The sequence below is a fragment of the Antechinus flavipes genome, chromosome 5, assembly GCF_016432865.1.
Source record: "Antechinus flavipes isolate AdamAnt ecotype Samford, QLD, Australia chromosome 5, AdamAnt_v2, whole genome shotgun sequence".
Taxonomy (NCBI): Eukaryota; Metazoa; Chordata; class Mammalia; order Dasyuromorphia; family Dasyuridae; genus Antechinus; species Antechinus flavipes.
This window is the reverse complement of record NC_067402.1, coordinates 243928547-243946154: the sequence shown is the minus strand read 5'-3', so window position 1 is coordinate 243946154 and position 17608 is coordinate 243928547. Positions and strand designations below refer to the sequence as shown.

At 33.6% G+C, this 17608-nt stretch overlaps 1 protein-coding gene across 1 annotated transcript in view; it reads right to left on the bottom strand.

Moving 5' to 3' along the window:
* The window catches only part of NAV3 (neuron navigator 3), a 426206-nt gene that overhangs the window by 270971 nt on the left and 137627 nt on the right, over window positions 1-17608 (bottom strand). Inside the window, exons 10-11 of the mRNA XM_051962478.1 lie at window positions 7988-8096; window positions 5273-5656 (exon numbers count right to left, since the gene is read on the bottom strand). Coding sequence (XP_051818438.1) covers window positions 5273-5656; window positions 7988-8096 — 493 coding nt within the window. The remainder of the gene's footprint in view (window positions 1-5272; window positions 5657-7987; window positions 8097-17608) is intronic.

Sequence of the window (17608 nt, the reverse complement as noted above, 5' to 3'; positions counted from 1 at the left end):
ATTTCATTCAAAAGAATGACAATAATACCAAAATGTATGGGATGCAGGCAAAGTGGTAATAAGGGGAAATTGTGTATCACTAGATGCTTACTTGCATAAAATAGAGAAAGAGAAGATCAATGAATTGGGCTTGCAACTAAAAAGCTAGAAAAGAAAAGAAATTAAAAACTGCTAATCAAATACCAAACTTGAAATTCTAAAAAGAAAAGGAGATTAATAAAATTGAAAGAAAAAAACCTATTAAATTCATAAGTAAAACTAAGAGTTGGTTTTATGAAAAAAACCAACAAAATAGATAAAACTTTAGTTAATTTCATTAAAAAAGAAAAGAGGAAAATAAAATTTTTAGTCTCAAAAATGAAAATGGAGATCTTTCCATCAATGAAGAGGAAATTAGAGCAACAGTAAGGAGTTATTTTGCCCAACTTTATGCCAATAAATTTGATAACCTAAGGGAGGAATAACTACAAAAATAAAGATTGCCCAGATTAACAGAAGAGGAAATAAATTATTTAAATTGGGACTGCATTTTAGAAAAAGAAAGAGAACAAACTATTAATCAACTCCCTAAGAAAAAATCCCAAGGACCAGATGGATTTACATGTGAATTCTACCAAACATTTAAAGAACAATTAATTCCAATATTTTACAAACTATTTAAAAAATAGGGAATGGAGGACTCCTACTAAATTTCTTTTATGACATAGACATGGTACTGATACCTAAACCAGATGGGATGAAAATAGAGAAAGAAAATTATAGACCAATCTCCCTAATGAACATTAATGCAAAAATCTTAAATAAAATATTAGCAAAGAGATTACAGAAAATTATCCCCAGGATAATATACCATGAGCAAGTAGGATTTATACCAGTAATGCAGGGCTGGTTCAATATTAGGAAAATATTAGCATAATTGACTAGGCCAATAACAAAATTAGCAAAAGCTATATGATCATCTCAATAGATGCAAAAAAAAAAAAAAAGCATTTGATAAAATCCAACACCTATTCCTATTAAAAACACTAGAAAATATAGGAATAAATTGACTTTTCCTTAAAATAGTATCATCTATTTAAAACCATCAGCAAGTATCATATGTAATGGGGACAAACTGGAACCATTCCCAATAAGATCAGGGGTGAAACAAGATTGCCCACTATCACCATTACTATTCAATATCATATTAGAAATGCTAGCTTTGGCAATAAGACAAGAAAAAAAGAGATTAAAGAAATTAAAGTAGGTAATGAAGAAAGCAAATTATCTGTCTTTGCAGATGATATGATGGTATATTTAGAGAACCCTAAAAAATCAACTAAAAAAAATTAGAAATAATTCACAACTTTAGTAAAGTTGCAGGATACAAATAAATCCACATAAATCGTCAGCATTCTTATAAATCACTAACAAAATCCAACAGCAAGAAATATAAAGAGAAATTTCATTTAAAATAACTGCTGATAGGATAAAATATTTGGCAATCTATCTGCCAAAGGAAAGTCAGGAACTATATGAGCAAAACTCCAAAACACATTCCACACGAAGTCAGATCTAAATGATTGGAAAAAACATAAAGTGCTCTTGGATAGGCCAAGAGAATATAATAAAGATGACAATACTACTTAATCTAATCTATTTATTTAGTGCTATACCAATCAAACTCCCAAGACACTATTTTATTGACCTAAAAATAATAACAAAATTCATCTGAAAGAACAAAAGATCAAGCATTTCAAGAGAACAAAGGAAAAGAAAAGCAAATGAAGGTGGCCTAGCTATACAAGATCTAAAACTATATTATAAAGCAGCAGTCATCAAAACCATTTGGGACTGTTTAAGAACTAGATCAATGGAGTAGTTTAGGTTCACAAATAGTCAATGACTATAGTAGTCTAGTGTTTGACAAACCCAAAGATCCAGCTTTTGGGATAAGAATTAACTATTTGACAAAACTGCTGGGAAAATTAAAAACTAGTATGGGAGAAACTAGGCATTGATCCACATTTAACACCATATCCCAAGATAAGGTTGAAATGGGTTCATGATTTGGACATAAAGAATGATATTATAAACAAATTAGAAGAAATAGGATAGTTTACCTCTCAGACCTGTGGAAGAGGAAGGAATTTGTGATCAAAGAATAGATAATTTTGATTATATTAAGGTAAACAGTTTTTGTATACGAACAAATGCAGACAAGATTAGAAAGGAAACAATAAAATGGAAAAACATTTTTACATTCAAAAGTGAGAAAAAGTCCTCATTTCTAAAATATAGAGAGAACTGACTTTATAAGAATTCAAGCCATTCTCCAACAATGGTCAAAGGATATGAACAGACAATTTTCAGATGAAGAAATTGAAACTATTTGTAGCCATGTAAAAAGGTGCTCCAAATTATTATTTTCAGAGAAATAATATTATTTTCTTTCACCTCCCAGATTGTCTAAGATGACAGGAAAAGATAATGTTGGAGGGAATGTGGGAAAACTGGGGCACCGATACATTCTTGGTGGAATTGTGAATGGATTTAACCATTCTGGAGAACAATTTGGAACTATGCTAAAAATGCTATCAAACTGTCCATACCCTTTGACCCAGTAATGTTTCTACTGGGCCTATATTCCAAAGAGATCTTAAAGGAGGGAAAGGGACCCACATGTGCAAAAAGTTTGTGCCAGTCCTTTTTGTAGTTGACTAGAAACTGGAAATTGAATGGATGCCTATCAATTGGATGAATGTTATGGAATATTATTGTTCTGTAAGAAACAACCAGCAAGATGATTTTTAGAGAGGCTTGGAAAGACTTACATGAACTAATGCTAATTGAAATGAGCAAAACCAGGAGATCATTATACAGTGCAACAACAAGACTATGTGATGATCAATTCTGATGGACATGACTCTCTTCAATAATGAGATGATTCAAACCAATTCCATCTACAAAAACTATTGTTTGTTTGTATTTTGTTTTCTTTCTCAGTTTTTTTTTTCCTTCTTGATCCCTTTTTTCTTGTGCAGCAAGATAACTGTATAAATATGTATACATATATTGGATTTAACATATATTCAAGATATTTAACATATATTGGACTACCTGTCATCTAGGGAAGAGGTGGAGAGAAGGAGGGGATAATTTGGAACAGAAGGCTTTGCAAGGGTCAATGTTTTTGACACTGATACATTAATGGTGGAATTGTGAATACATCCAGCCATTCTGGAGAACAATTTGGAACTATGCTCAAAAACTATGTCCTCTTTGTAGTGGTCAGAAACTGGAAAGTGAGTGGATACCCATCAATTGGAAAATGGCTGAACAAATTGTGGTATTATGTATATATATATACATATATGTGTGTTTGTATGTATATATATATATACATATATACATATGTATATGAATGTAATAATAAATATTATGGAATATTATTGTTCTGTAAGAAATGACCAGTGGGATGATTGCAGAAAGGCCTGGAGAGACTTAGATGAACTGATGCTGAGTGAAATGAGCAGGAGTAGGAGATCATTATATACTTCAACAACAATACTATATGATGATCAATGCTGACAGACGTGGTCCTCTTCAACAATGAGATTAACCAAATCAGTTCCAATAGAGCAGTAATGGATTGAACCAGCTATACCTAGTGAAAGAACTCTGGGAACTGAGTATGAACCACTACATAGAATCCCCAATCCCTCTATTTTTGTCTGCCTGCATTTTTGATTTCTTTCACAAGTTAATTGTACACTATTTCAAAGTCCGATTCTTTTTGTGCAGCAAAACAACTGTTTGGACATGTATACATATATTGTATTTAACATATACTTTAACATACTTAACATGTATTGGTCTACCTGCCATCTGAAGGAGGGGGTGAGGGGAAGGAGGGAAAAAAATTGTTTCGCAATAGTCAATGCTGAAAAATTATCCATGCATATATCTTGTAAATTAAAAACTATAATAAAAATAATTTTAAAAATTATTCATGCATATGTTTTGTAAATAAAAACTTTAATTAAAAACATACAATAAAATACATAGAAAATTATGATTCCCATTATTATAAGAAGCTCCCCACAAGATACTTTCTGAACTAATAAATCACAGGTCTGTGATTTCCAACTGTATCTAAAAATTATAATTTATTGCATATAATTAAATTAATAATATTAGTAATCAATTATCAGAAATTGACATAGGATCAGAGAACTTATGCAATATTGTCTATTTATAAGGAAAACATGGAGCAATCACAAGGGTTTATGAGAGAAAAATTGTCATATATCTCTTTGGTAATGAAAATATTTGTATTTTAAAGGATAGTCAAGGCCTCAGAAAACTATGGTAAAATTAGATCTTTGTAGAAATTAGATCATCAGTTGATATAAAGAAATATCCCTCTGTTTTTGTATTTCTCCTGATGGAGAGCAGAGGTTATATTTTTGAAGACCAGTAGAATACTATTTTTCTAAATCCTAACAAGCTGTAACAACCATAAATATGAGCCAAGAAAAATAAATATAGTACAGTCTTTCAAAACAACTTCACCATCAGAAAGTTGACTACCAATCAATAAATGCTTTGGATCATAGCAACGTAAGAAATTGGGAATAGTATGGTTGATGAACTATGTTTGTAGGTAGGAACATTCCCACTCCAGTGCTTCTGCTGAACTTAAATTCATGGTTAATTGAGCCTCAACTTCTGACTCAAATAAATATTTCTGACTAGTATGCTAATGGCTCCACTGAAAATTTCTAAAATCTCTGAATTATAATTTAATAGTTAAGCAATAGGAAAAAAACAATAAATAATGAAGTGCAAAATGCATCAACATCAAGAGAGAATAAATAGACTGACACATTCTAATCTCAAAGGCTGTTCCCTCGAGTCAAATTTTAGGTTCCTAAATGAATAATTTTCCAAAGTATCTGTTGCAGAAGACAATGATAAACAGCTTCTGACATGCCAACAAAGAAGAAATCATACAGCTCAGCAACTCTTCCTGTCTCCTTCCCATGTCCATTTTGACAAAAATCTGTTACTTAAATACAATAAGAAGACTGTAAATGGAATGGGGGTGAAAAATTAAAGGTCATAGCTCAAGTAATCAAAATATATATTGAGAACTAGGAAGTAGCTACCAAAAGGTTCTTAGAATATTGACAACTATTGCATACACTAAAATTCATTATCATTTTTGCAAAAATAAATTCAGGATACCTTTTCATACAAACTTTTGTCAAGTGAGATCAATGCAGCTTACCCACTATTGACGTCATCACTTCTGAGGCTCTTCCCAAGGATGTCACCATCACTCATGTAACCACCAACATCTATATCAGAAGTCATGTCCAGATCATTACTTCCTTTCTCATTCATATCAATCTGGGATATGTTTCCAAGGCGAGAAACAGCAGCACGACGCAGGGGTGTGGTATACATGAACCTGGAGGGATCAGTATGGATAAAGCGACTGGTGCTACTCCTAGGATAGCCCCCTCCCAATGATGGGGCATCCCCTGCTTGGAGTCGAGGACTAGCTTGACCTAGTCTCCAGGTCACTGGTGTGGAACGGCTTGTCAGGCTTGATATGCTTCTCCCATTGACTTCAGTTGTCACAGTGCTGTCAAATGTTGTCTCCAGGGTGCTGACCAAAGGAAAAGAGTAAATTCTGGGTTATTGGGGGAGGGAAATAGTTTGCAATAAGAGCATAAAAATTAAATGACTTCTTCAACTCTAAGACTTCAACTTGAAAAGGCTTTGGGGGGTATTCCCTCTAATCAAAATAGATTGCAGCTCCATTTTAAAATGGCAGAGGTCTTTGGCTGAAAATTTTAGCATTATGTGGATAAGCTGGTGATGAGTTTCTCTTAATTGAGACTAGAATGGCTCAGGAAAGCGATATATCTAATCAATGAGCTAGAATAATTTTGATTGTCATGGGACTTAAGTGGCATTCATAGAATCATTGATTCAGGACTGGAAGGGATATTCAAGGGCATTTCACCTGGTGAAAAAGTGGTCTAGGGTAGTTGAGAACTTGTTTAAGATTACACTGATAGTAGATAGCTAAGGTGAGATGTTAAAATCATATTTAATAGTTCATTTTTTAGATTTTAAATCCAAATACAACAACTAGGGAAGAAAGGCATAGATGATAAATTACTTTAGCTCTACCTTTCCACAGAAAATCTCTAATTTCTTCCTGGATTCAACATTATGCTATTACTTTTCCCCAAGCTCTAAGACCTTAAACTATTCAACAAATGACAAATTTTATATAGCAATCCATGATTATAGTTAAGCAGTGGATATTACTATCTATATAAATTCATATTAGCTGTAACCAATGGTACTGGTGCTCTAAACATTTATTAAAGATAGTGCTAGCAACAGGTGAGATTTTCCAGAAAACAGATAGAATGAGACATTCATATAAGAGTTTAGACAGAAATGGGAAATGGCAGACAAATATATTCTTAAAATCTATAATGTATGGATAATCATTTCCCAACATTATAAATAATTAATTTTGCATCTGGAGCAATAATAAAAATTCCATCTGCAAGGCTAGTGGCCTGGGCATGCTTACAACAATAGATGTGTGTTTTATAAATTTACTGTTCTCTTTCAACTTTATGCATCCAGTCTCAATTGTGCCACCCTTATTTATGACTCTGCTGTGTGACATTTCCATTATAAGATATTAAAATCTAGAATAATGTAAGTGGTAATAGTTTTAAATTAATTATCATTCTTAGTTTAAAAGATAAAGGAATGAACAGAGATTTCCTCATGAGTATCCCAAGAAAACATTGATTCACTCTTTGAAGTTCCTCTTATGACTCTAACGTAGGCTAAATCAGACAGTGAATCAGACCTGATCAAATCAGACCTGAACTGTTAGTGTGAAAGGAAATATTTCTACTAAGATCCTTACCATGTAAGCTAAACTATTTTCTAGGTTTTCATATTTTATCTTTTAAAATGGGAAACCCATCTCTAAGACTTGATTGATCCAGAAGGATTCCCTGGTAACTTGTATTATGAAAAGAAAGGTCAGTAAATGTCCTTTGGACATTAAAAATATCTTATTATTATCCAAGTCATCAATCCTACTTGATCCAATATGCCATGTTTTCATATGGATGTAAGACAGGCTGTCTCCCTGAGGTATTGTCTTGAATCTCATTTTCATGGTATTTCTAGGTAAACTTTTTTTTTTTTTAATAAAGCATTGGATGGACAACAAGTGTCTGCTTTTGCTCCATTCACAAACTTGATACATGGCCTAAGGTTCCATTAAATGATAGAGTTTGGAGTTTTATGGAAAATATTATTCACATTAAGAAAATATGGTATGATAAAAATATGAAATAACATTAGGATATAAAATTTTCAATGAAAGATATTGTTGTCCAGTTGTTTCTGTCTGAAACCCTGTGATTTCATTTGGGGTTTTCTTGGCAAAGTTAGTGAAAGTAGTTTGCCATTATCTTTTCCTGCTCACTGTATACAGATGAGGAAACTGAGAAAAACAAGGTAAGTAACTTTGCCTAGATCATATGGCTAGTTATCTGAGACCAGATTTGAATTCAGGAAGATGAGTCATTCTGACTCTTAAGCCCAACATTCTATACTAAATAGTTGCCAAAATGAAAGATTTGCCTCATCTAAATATTAATTTTTCAAAGACTATAAGTCTTATAGAGGAAATGATGATAGTGAATAGAGGCCTGGGAGCTGGTAGAGATATTTTCCATACAACAAAACAAAAATCCTTTATATTCCAATAGCAAAATTTCTTATGAAAGACTGCAAAACTGTTATTCTTTCAATATTGTTCATTTTTTTCCAGTAATAAAATAAGCTGCTATTTTATTTAATCTTAATAGATTAGATTTTCAAAGAAAAAAAAATTTGAAGTGGTTAACTGGAAATTTTTTTTTGTTCTTTTTACTTTAGAACTGAGTAAAACCTGTGGCTTATCTGAGTCCCCCGAAGACTAGACATTGTCTCTTCTAGATTCTGTCTCAGATCTGCTATGTTTTTCACTGTTCTCATTCTTCTTGTTTCTGGGTCTTCCCCTAAGGGAAAGAAAAAATTAAGTTAAGCTCTGTACCAATAACATAATACCCTTCTCAAAGACTCACATTTATCTTTTTGATCTGATCCTTTTTGTGAAAATTAAGCAAAGAAAAAAAGGAAATCAAAACAATAGGATGTTGTAAGGCAGAGGCTAAGTTAAAAATGCATGGCAATAAAATGTAATAACATAGCAAAGGTATTCTTTGTTTACAATTAATAACAAAAGAAATAATTCTTTTTCACTAGAAGAATATTACACACAACTAGAACTATAAGCTTAGATTATTTGATAACCTCATGATTTGTGATTGCCATCTGAGGTAACATGGTCATGAACAAAATTTAAAAATCTAAAGTAATTTGGATCTTAATAACATTAGTGATAGCCTATCAGAAACTGCATTAAGGAAAACAAAGATAAACTGGTATTCCTTAGTGAATTACCACTAAGCACTTAATATTACCTACTAAGCACTTAATAAATGTAGGATCTCATATGAACAAGGCACTGTGCAAGAAGGGAGGAAAGAAGGGAGGAAGAAAAGAAGGTATTGTGAGTGATATAAACACCAGATGATGTCAGGCACTAAAAGTTAGGGTTTGGTCATGTGAAGAATTCACAATGGCCATTCTTTTTGACAAATGGTAGATTTATTTAGGGGAATAGGCTACAGACAAAATGAAGGGCTACAATAGATAACAAGAATGGTAAATATGAAATAGAGTTGGGAGAGTATATGAAAGACAAGTTCCTCAGTGAAACTTTTTGCCTAGTAGAAAGAGAACATCCCATGAGGTTGGAGCAAGTCCTTAGCCAGCAGGCTAAATCCTGAAAGGGACTTAACACCCTAAAAGGCTTAGTTAGCTGCAAGGAGGAGAAGCAGGGTTGAGAAGCATAGTGTAATAAAGGGAGATATGTGGAATGGGAGAGAGGTAAAAGAAAAGACACCATGAGCCAGAGTGCAATGGTGGACTGACCTAAAGGAAGGTGGCAGCCATGGAATGGCCCACAAGTAGATTTTATAGAAAAAAAATTAACCTCAGGGACATGACTGGGATTTTTAACAGGGCATGACAAAGTGAGACTGCTTAAGATCCCAATAAGGGTGAACCTCAGGATATGATATAACTTGGATTTTTGGTGGGATCATGGAGCTAAACTGATCTCTATCAGTGCCATCTTCCTCTCTGACTCAGGAATTAATTTTTATCATTTCTTTAATTTTCTCTCAGCTAACCATTCATGAAGGGAGAGAGGACAAAGGGAGGAGGAGAAAGAAAAAAAAAAACAAAGGAAGAAAGGAGAGATGGAAGAGAAAGAGAAAAAGAAAGAAATATAGGCAGATAAGTAGATAGTTTGATTTTGCAGGCCATAAGTTAAGATCCTCTGTGTATACATGTATGCATGCCTCTAACAATTTAATTCCAAGTTATGAATCTTTGGAATGTAATATGTAAGAAATATGTATGGAGAATATGTAAGAGAACTATGTGCTCAGGTTGCAAAACACGACTGTTGGAATGCTTACCAAGTGTTAAGTCATTAGAATTGATAGAGACAATAATTATCTAATTTAGCATGGTTCAGTATGATTGATCTGATCTTACAAGGAGATGTTATGGGCCAGAACTTGAAACAAGGTACTAAGTGGAACTGAGGAGAGACAATGTTTAAATCTAGTTTAGAATTGATTTAATCCTACTACAAATAATGGTTTCCCAGTGATATAATGATTGGTGTGTACTCGGTGTACAGCATATAAGCAAGAAGCTCTCAGGGCCAAAGAGCACTCTGGGAGACATAGAAGCCCACTCTCGGAGGTGGAGACAGATTCATTCCATATTCTACCTTTGTGCTGGCTGGAGACATTTGGAGGGAGCTAGGAGCTGAAGCTCGAGACTTTGAATAAACAATAAAAGACTGTATTTTAATCCCTGGCTGCATTTGGAGTGATTATTACTTGGAACTGAAACTAAGGCTGCCTCCAGAAAACCTCCCCAAGAAATCTGCTCCAAGAGAACCATTATATATTATAAAAAAGAAGAGAACACCACATACGACCACTGGATATGAAATCAGAAAGACTGGATTTGAATCCTACCTCAAACATATACTACTTCTGTAAAGCTGATAAGTCCCTCTACCTCTATTTCAGTTTCCTTATCTATAAGATGGGGATAATAAGAGAACCTTCCTTCCAGAGATGTTGTGAGAATCAAATGAGACGGCATATATAAACTGCTTTTCCAGCCTTAAAACACTATACAAATTCATCTGATTACATGGGAGAAAGATAATTATTATATCTTTGACATTAAAAAAAAAAAAAAGGTAATTGGGGCAGCTAAATAGCACAGTGGATAGAGAGCATCAGCCCAGAAGTCAGGAGGAACTGAGTTCAAATATGGCCTGAGACACCTAATACTTCCTAGCTGTGTGACCCAGGGCAAGTCACTTAACCCCAATTGCCTCAGGGGAAAAAAATAATTGAAGAAAATAAGGCAACAACATGTATAATCTATATCAAATTGCTTATCATTGTGGGAAATGAGACTGGATGGGAAGGAAAGAGAATATTTGGAACTCAAAATTTTATTTAAAAAATGAAAGTTAAAATTATCTTTAAATGTAATTGGGAAAAAATATGATCTACTGGAAAAAGAAAAAAAAATAAACTAAGGCAAGTTTATTTTTTTAAATTTGGGCTTAAGAATAAAGCCTGCATAGTTATAGGTTTCTTTTTTGTTTGTTTTTGCTATCTTTCCATAAGGAATATAGAAAGATGTGTATGTAATAGACAAATATATAATCATGCATAGTAATACATTATGTATAATCATGTATTATGTAGACTTAATGTCATGTATCAATCTAAGGCATTAGAGTGCACTTGAGACAACAAGTCTCAAGTCTATTCTGCTGGAAAGAATAGACATCTTCAGTATATTTTCATTCAAGGTCTATGTACAGTGATTGTGCCTGAAAAAGCAATCTCCTCCTCTCATCTTACCCTCAAAAAGGCAGAAGTGAACAAATACCCTGAGGGGAGAATGCAAGGTGGGGTCTAATCTTGAGCCAAAGCTGAAGAAAGCTACCGTGTTTCCCCGATAATAAGACTTATCCCGAAAATAAGCCCTTCCCTTACTGTGTAAGCCCTCCCCTGAAAATAAGCCCTATTGAGATTGCTACTGTAGTGAAGGTGATCCTCTGTGCTACACACTACATTACAGTACTCTCTGTATGCACCGTTCCCTCTCCTCTCCCCCCCGCAGTGAACCGCACGCGCTCCAAGCTGCAGCAGTGAGCCCGTCATCCTGTTCTTCCCCAGTGATTTGCTTGCTGGCGCCATTGAGAGCAGTAAAACCCGGTATGTAAGCGGGAGGTGAGGGGGCATGATGGAGGATAAAAGAAGAACTCAGGGGGCATCATGGAGGATAGACGGAGCACTCAAGGAGCATGATGGGGTTAAAACATTATTGAGGGGCATGATGGAGTGAAAAGAAGGACTGATGGTCATAATTTTATTATTCTGTCTGCATGGGTCACCTGTGTTTTGGCAATTCGTTTGGATGGAAAGAAAGCCACACCTCTAATCATCAGTAAGGGCAAGAAAGATAAGATTGAACGTGTATCAGGCATTTACGTTCTTGAAACCAAAAAAGCCTGGTGTACACAAGCCGTTATAAGAAAGTGGGTTGATTTAATGCTGCTACTTGTTATGCGAGGTAACCAAAGAGGTCTGATAATCTGGGATTCAGCCAGCACTCACCGTGCTAAAGAAATGAAGAACTTCCTTGCAGAGAGAAGAATAGATCAAGTAATGATTCCTGCAGGAATGACTGCCTATCTCCAGACCCTTGATATTGCAATAAACAAGCCATTCAAGGACCATTTGAGCATGGAAGTCAATGACTACATTGAAAATAGAATGGAAAGAAATCAGCGTGGAAACTTTGTGAAGCCCTGTCTGCAAGAAATCGTGACTTGGGTGAAAAGTCATGGGATAAAATTACTGACAGCTGGGTCGCCAAGGCACTACGAGCAGGTTACCTGGACAAGACATGTTCATTTAAAGAGAGCTATATTGCTGGACATGACAGATTAGGTCCACTTCTTCTGAAGGAAATAGAGGCGCAAGACATCCAGGATGGAATTCAGGGTATGGACACTTATGACGATGTTGTTGAAGAAGATGACATGATCATTATTGAATAAAGGTACTTTTTTTTGTTCACATTTACCTGTTTATTAAAATTGCGGTCAACGTTCATTAAAATAAGCCCTCCCCTGAAAATAAGCCCTCTGGTGTTTTTCTGTCCAAAAAAAATAATAAGACAGTGTCTTATTATCGGAGAAACACGGTAAGTAGGCCACTCTGAGATCCAACACTAAGAGCCAGTATTCATGCTGCTAGAACAGCTATTATAATACCTAGGAATGAAATTCTTAAAAACAAAATAAAATCTAATATTTAGTTTCAGTACGTAGAAAATACTTAGAGTACAGGGAGAACTGCTCTGGAATAGTTGTTCTTTTGTATTTTCTTGTCCCTTATATAGCTTTGATTGTCATCCTGAGTCCTATTCCAATTCTTCATTTTCTTTTCTTTTTTTTTTTTTTTTTTTTTGTTCTCTCAGCATTTTTTAAATTATTTATTTATTTTTTATTTTATTTTATTTTATTTTTTTAAACTTTTTATTGACAGAACCCATGCCAGGGTAATTTTTTACAGCATTATCTCTTGCACTCACCCAATTCTTCATTTTCTAAGAACTTGTTCACTTTCTATATTTGCCACAGATTTCCCATTCCACCTACCTCTGCCCCAACAATAACAATAGAAAGAGTGTGTCTGTGGGAAATTGAGTGCAGTTATGAGGGAGTATATGATTGATTGGGTATATCGAGGGAGAAAGAAACATATATTTTCTAATTACAGGAGCTACTAAAAAAGGACTGAGAATTGAACCTAAGAAATTTTGTAAATAAATATTATCATACATTTGTAAAAGCAAGGAAGAATAAGTGAGTGTCTTCGACCAAGCAAGATATGAAATAAGCCAGCAATTTTTAGATGGAAAGTGGTTTAGTGAGTGAGTAGAAATCCTTTCTTTCTGAAACAGCATCCTCTTGAAAATTCCCTTCCTAAGTTTTCTTCAGCAGTGTAGAAAGGAACCTTATCCTTCTGAGGGATGAAGTAAATACAATTAATAAATGCTTCTTGATATGATGATTACATTTAAAAACTCCATCTGTACCACTCAATACTTTCTTGATCATTTCAAGTAATAGAAGGCATACACTTTCTCAAGGGAGCTTGTTCTTCCATTACATAGTCTCAGGTAGAAAATTGTGTTGAGACAAAAAAAGGAAAGGAAAGAAAAGAGAAGGGAATAAAACATTAATTATTATTATTTAGTCATATTTTAGTCGTTTCTGATTCTTCATGATCCCATTTGGAGTTTTCTTGGCAAAGATACTAATTTGCCATTTCCTTCTCCAGGTAATTTTACAAATAAAGAAACTGAGGTTTAACTGATGAGATTTGATAAGGTTAATTGACTTGCCCAGGGGTACATGGCTAATAAATATCTAAGGACAGTTTTGAAGATCATTCTTCTTGACTCCAGATGCCATCATAATTCACATCATTCTCCAAAGAGTTCTTTTATAAAAATTCTTGGACAGACATTCCTGGTGCAATATAATTGAGCCATTCTATGTGTCTGTGAATTAACTGCTTGTATTGTATACATTGTATTCCCTGCAGATAGTAATTTCTAATCCAAATTTCTTTGTATTGATTCTATCATTCTATCCACTATGCCACCTAGCTATCCATTTAGTAGTTTAAAAGATTCCAAGAGACAGAGGGGAGGTTGGAGACAATTTCAAGAACAGGAAATATCCTATACAAAAACAAAAAGGTGGAAGATGGGAGTAAGATCTTTTGGAGTACATTTGGTGGGAGGGCTATGAAGGTCATGAGTTTTATTTTAAACATTTTGTATTTCATATACCAAGTGGAGCTTACTAGTAAATAGATATACAGTATAGGTACAGATATAATAGTAGATATAGATATAGATTAGGAGAAGATGAGAACAGTGAGAATGAATCAAAAAAAAAAAAAGTTCAGAGGACCCAATAAGGAATTCTGAGTAAACTTACACAACATGCAGGACATGGATAAAAATCAAAAAATAGATTCCAAAACAAGTCAGAAAGTTAGGAATATATCTGGTGCAGAACAATTTCATGAAAATCCTGGAAATAAAAAAAAAATATTCAGCAAGAAAGATTTGTCAATGGTATAGAAAGATCTAGAAGGATAAGGAATGAAAAAAAGTCAGTGACTTAAAATTGAGAGACTGATGTTAACTTTGGGGAAAATTTGTGAGGTGAAGATTCAGATAACATATTGAGAACTAGATGGCACATGAGACAGAGGAAGCAATATGTATAGATGAGTTTGTCAGGGAAAAGGAAATGTCATAGAGGAAAATAGGTTGAATGTATGGCAGAGCTAAGGGAAAGTTTTTTTTTTTTTTTTTTAATGTATGGTAGAGCTCTTAGTTATCTGTTGGCATCAGAGAAGAAAACAATTATTATATATTGATCTTTCCCTGTTATAACTTATCCAACTTACCTCTTTCCCCATTTTACAGATAAGGAAAATGGGACACAAAGAGCAAGTGATTGGTAGAAGGTAGTGACAGAGCTAAGAATCTAATTCTTCTTTATTTAAATAGAATTTTATCCATTGGACCACATTTTCATCCACATCCCTCATTATAAAGAACTCACATTCTAAAAGGAGTAAGGAAGGGAGAAAATGAGAGAGAAAGAAAATGAGAAGGAGGGAAAGAGAGAGACAGAGAAAGAGATAGAGTGGAAAAAAGAAAAGTTACCCTTTGTTTGTATGGATGCTTGTATATAATTGTCTATATGTTGTCTCAACCATTAGAATGTGGGATCCTTGGAGTCAGAGATTGTTCTTGTCTTTATTTGTGTCCCTAGCACTTAGCACATAGTGCTTAACACATAATAAATACTTAATAAATTCCTGGCTAACTTGATGTGTGGGAGCTGACTTGAAATAAAATGGTCGCAGAACAATTGAGGGATAGTTCCCTTCTCATTCTCCTTTAACTCTTATTTGCCCCAAAATGTGAGGAGGAGGAGCTTTTGAAAAAGACAGCATTGATGCCAACTGAGAATAGGCTAGAAGTGATTCTATTGGCTATTGTTGTGTGTTTGCTTTCAGACAGAAAAAAGGTTTATAGAAAACAAAATTTGTGGTTTAGGAGAAAGATACATCAACAGATATGGGACAAGATGTTAATACCAGTAAAGAATAGCAGTGGGAATTTCAGGAGAAAATGAAGAGGGAGAACATTTTCAAAACTTAATCAAAGCAGATGGAGAAAAAAAAGAAACGGAGATAAAAGGTTTCTAATTTCATAAATGAAGAGGTCTTATCTAACATCAGTGTTGAAATTTAATTAAACTTGAAAGTCTCAGTTCCTGAGATAAATCATATAAATTCTGCCCTCTGGATTTCTGCCACCCGAAAAGCTTGCTTACTAACTACCAATTTCATTTTCCCCAAACTCCCAAACGGGTTTATTTGAACCATTTTAATGATGGCAGTTTTCCTTCATATTGAACTTTAAAATGTCGTCTATATTTCTAGTGATTCTGCTTGCATTTTGTCTTTTCTGAACACCCACTTTTGTCTCCATTTTAATTTCCTCTTACAATTCAACAGACATCTTAAACTCTTGATTTTCTCTCACTGAATCTTTTGTTAATTTCTCTCACTCAACTTACAAGCCTTTCATTCTTTTTATTCCTTCCAATTTTTCCAATAATTTTTTTCCTCATAATGTCTATACATCAGTGCCCCAGACATAACAAACATATGAATGAGATTTTGGGCATGGTAAGCACATATTTTCTTCCAATGTTTATGAAGTGAAATATTATAGACTGCATAATTCACATATAATCTTTCATAAGTGATAAAATTCAGATTTAAATTAAATAAAAAATGTATTAATAGCTTTTTAAAAGACAACTGAAAGCATATAAAAAGTTTCCTCAATTGCCAACTGTATTAGGCATATTAAATTTACATCTATACAATGGCTAATGGAAACTTGGAAATTAATCACAACAGAAAATTCTAATATATTCAGAAGAAGTAAATTTATAATTGATCACATTTTGATTTTGAAATACAAAATTAGAATAATGAGAAAAATACATACAAAATAAACAGTTCACAATGATAATGTTAGTTGCTCTCCATTATATATTTTTTTGTTATTCAGTTGTTCAATGGCCATCTTGAGTCAGATCTATTGCGGAGTTAAACACATGTTATAAATACATAGATTCTGGGAAGTTTTGTAAACTTTGAATATTCTTGACATGAAAGCAGCTTTATTGAAGAATGGCTTTTGGTATTATTCATCATCTATCATCTTTGGCATTATACTTATTGTTCTCTGTATAAATTCTTACATTCCCTAAGTGGGATTTAATTGTTTGCTGAGAAATTCAATCTATCTTTTCTAGGAAAAAAATAAATAAAATGATTTTTTAAAAGTGCATACCTAGAGTATACCAGCTTTAAAAGTCATGACATGAACACAACCATATTTAGAAGTTCTTCATTGATAGTAATTCTTCAGAATCTTTATGCATGGAACACAAAAATTAGTGTCATTTGTACAACTAACTACAACTTCCTATCATTTCCATAAGACAAATGACAAAGACTTTCAGATGATAGGATTCCACTTAATGTCTTGAAGAACTCTGACACAAATTCCAGAGACCAAGAACAAGGAAATGTGAACTCTAAAACAACAACAACAACAAAATAAAAATAATAAAAATAAAAATCCCAGTCTCTTTTAAACCCAAAGATTGATATGGTTTACTACCATATCTTCCAAGCACAAGGGATAAAGGGTATAAATCTCTGCATTTTAAAGCTAAATAACCCACTTTTTTGCATGCTACATAATTTATTAAAAGCAGTATAGCACATAGAATAAAATGCTGATGAGCCAAACTTCAGTTGACTGAATGCCTTAGTCAATTTAGATTTAAACCTAGTCTCAAGCATTGATAGAAGTCACATTCCTTTAAGGCAAAGAGACTTAAAAAGCTAAGCAATATGTATATGTTCCCTGTTGATAACAGTGGCCTTACTTCTCCCTGATTCCAGTTTTAAAGGTTCCATATGTTCCCCTAAATAAGGTTTCCTAAAAGTGATTGAAAGCTACATTAAAGAAAAAAACAACAACAACAACAACATGCATTTAGAACCTCATCCCTACATTTGAAAATAAGAATCAGTGGCAAGGTGGGCTCAATTGTTTTCAACAAGTACCTTTAAATGAAAGTGTGCCTCAAATATTGATACTTTTTTTTTTTTTTACAAATATGGCTTCGTGCAAATACGCTTTTCTGCAAGGATTTCTAAATTTAGCATTA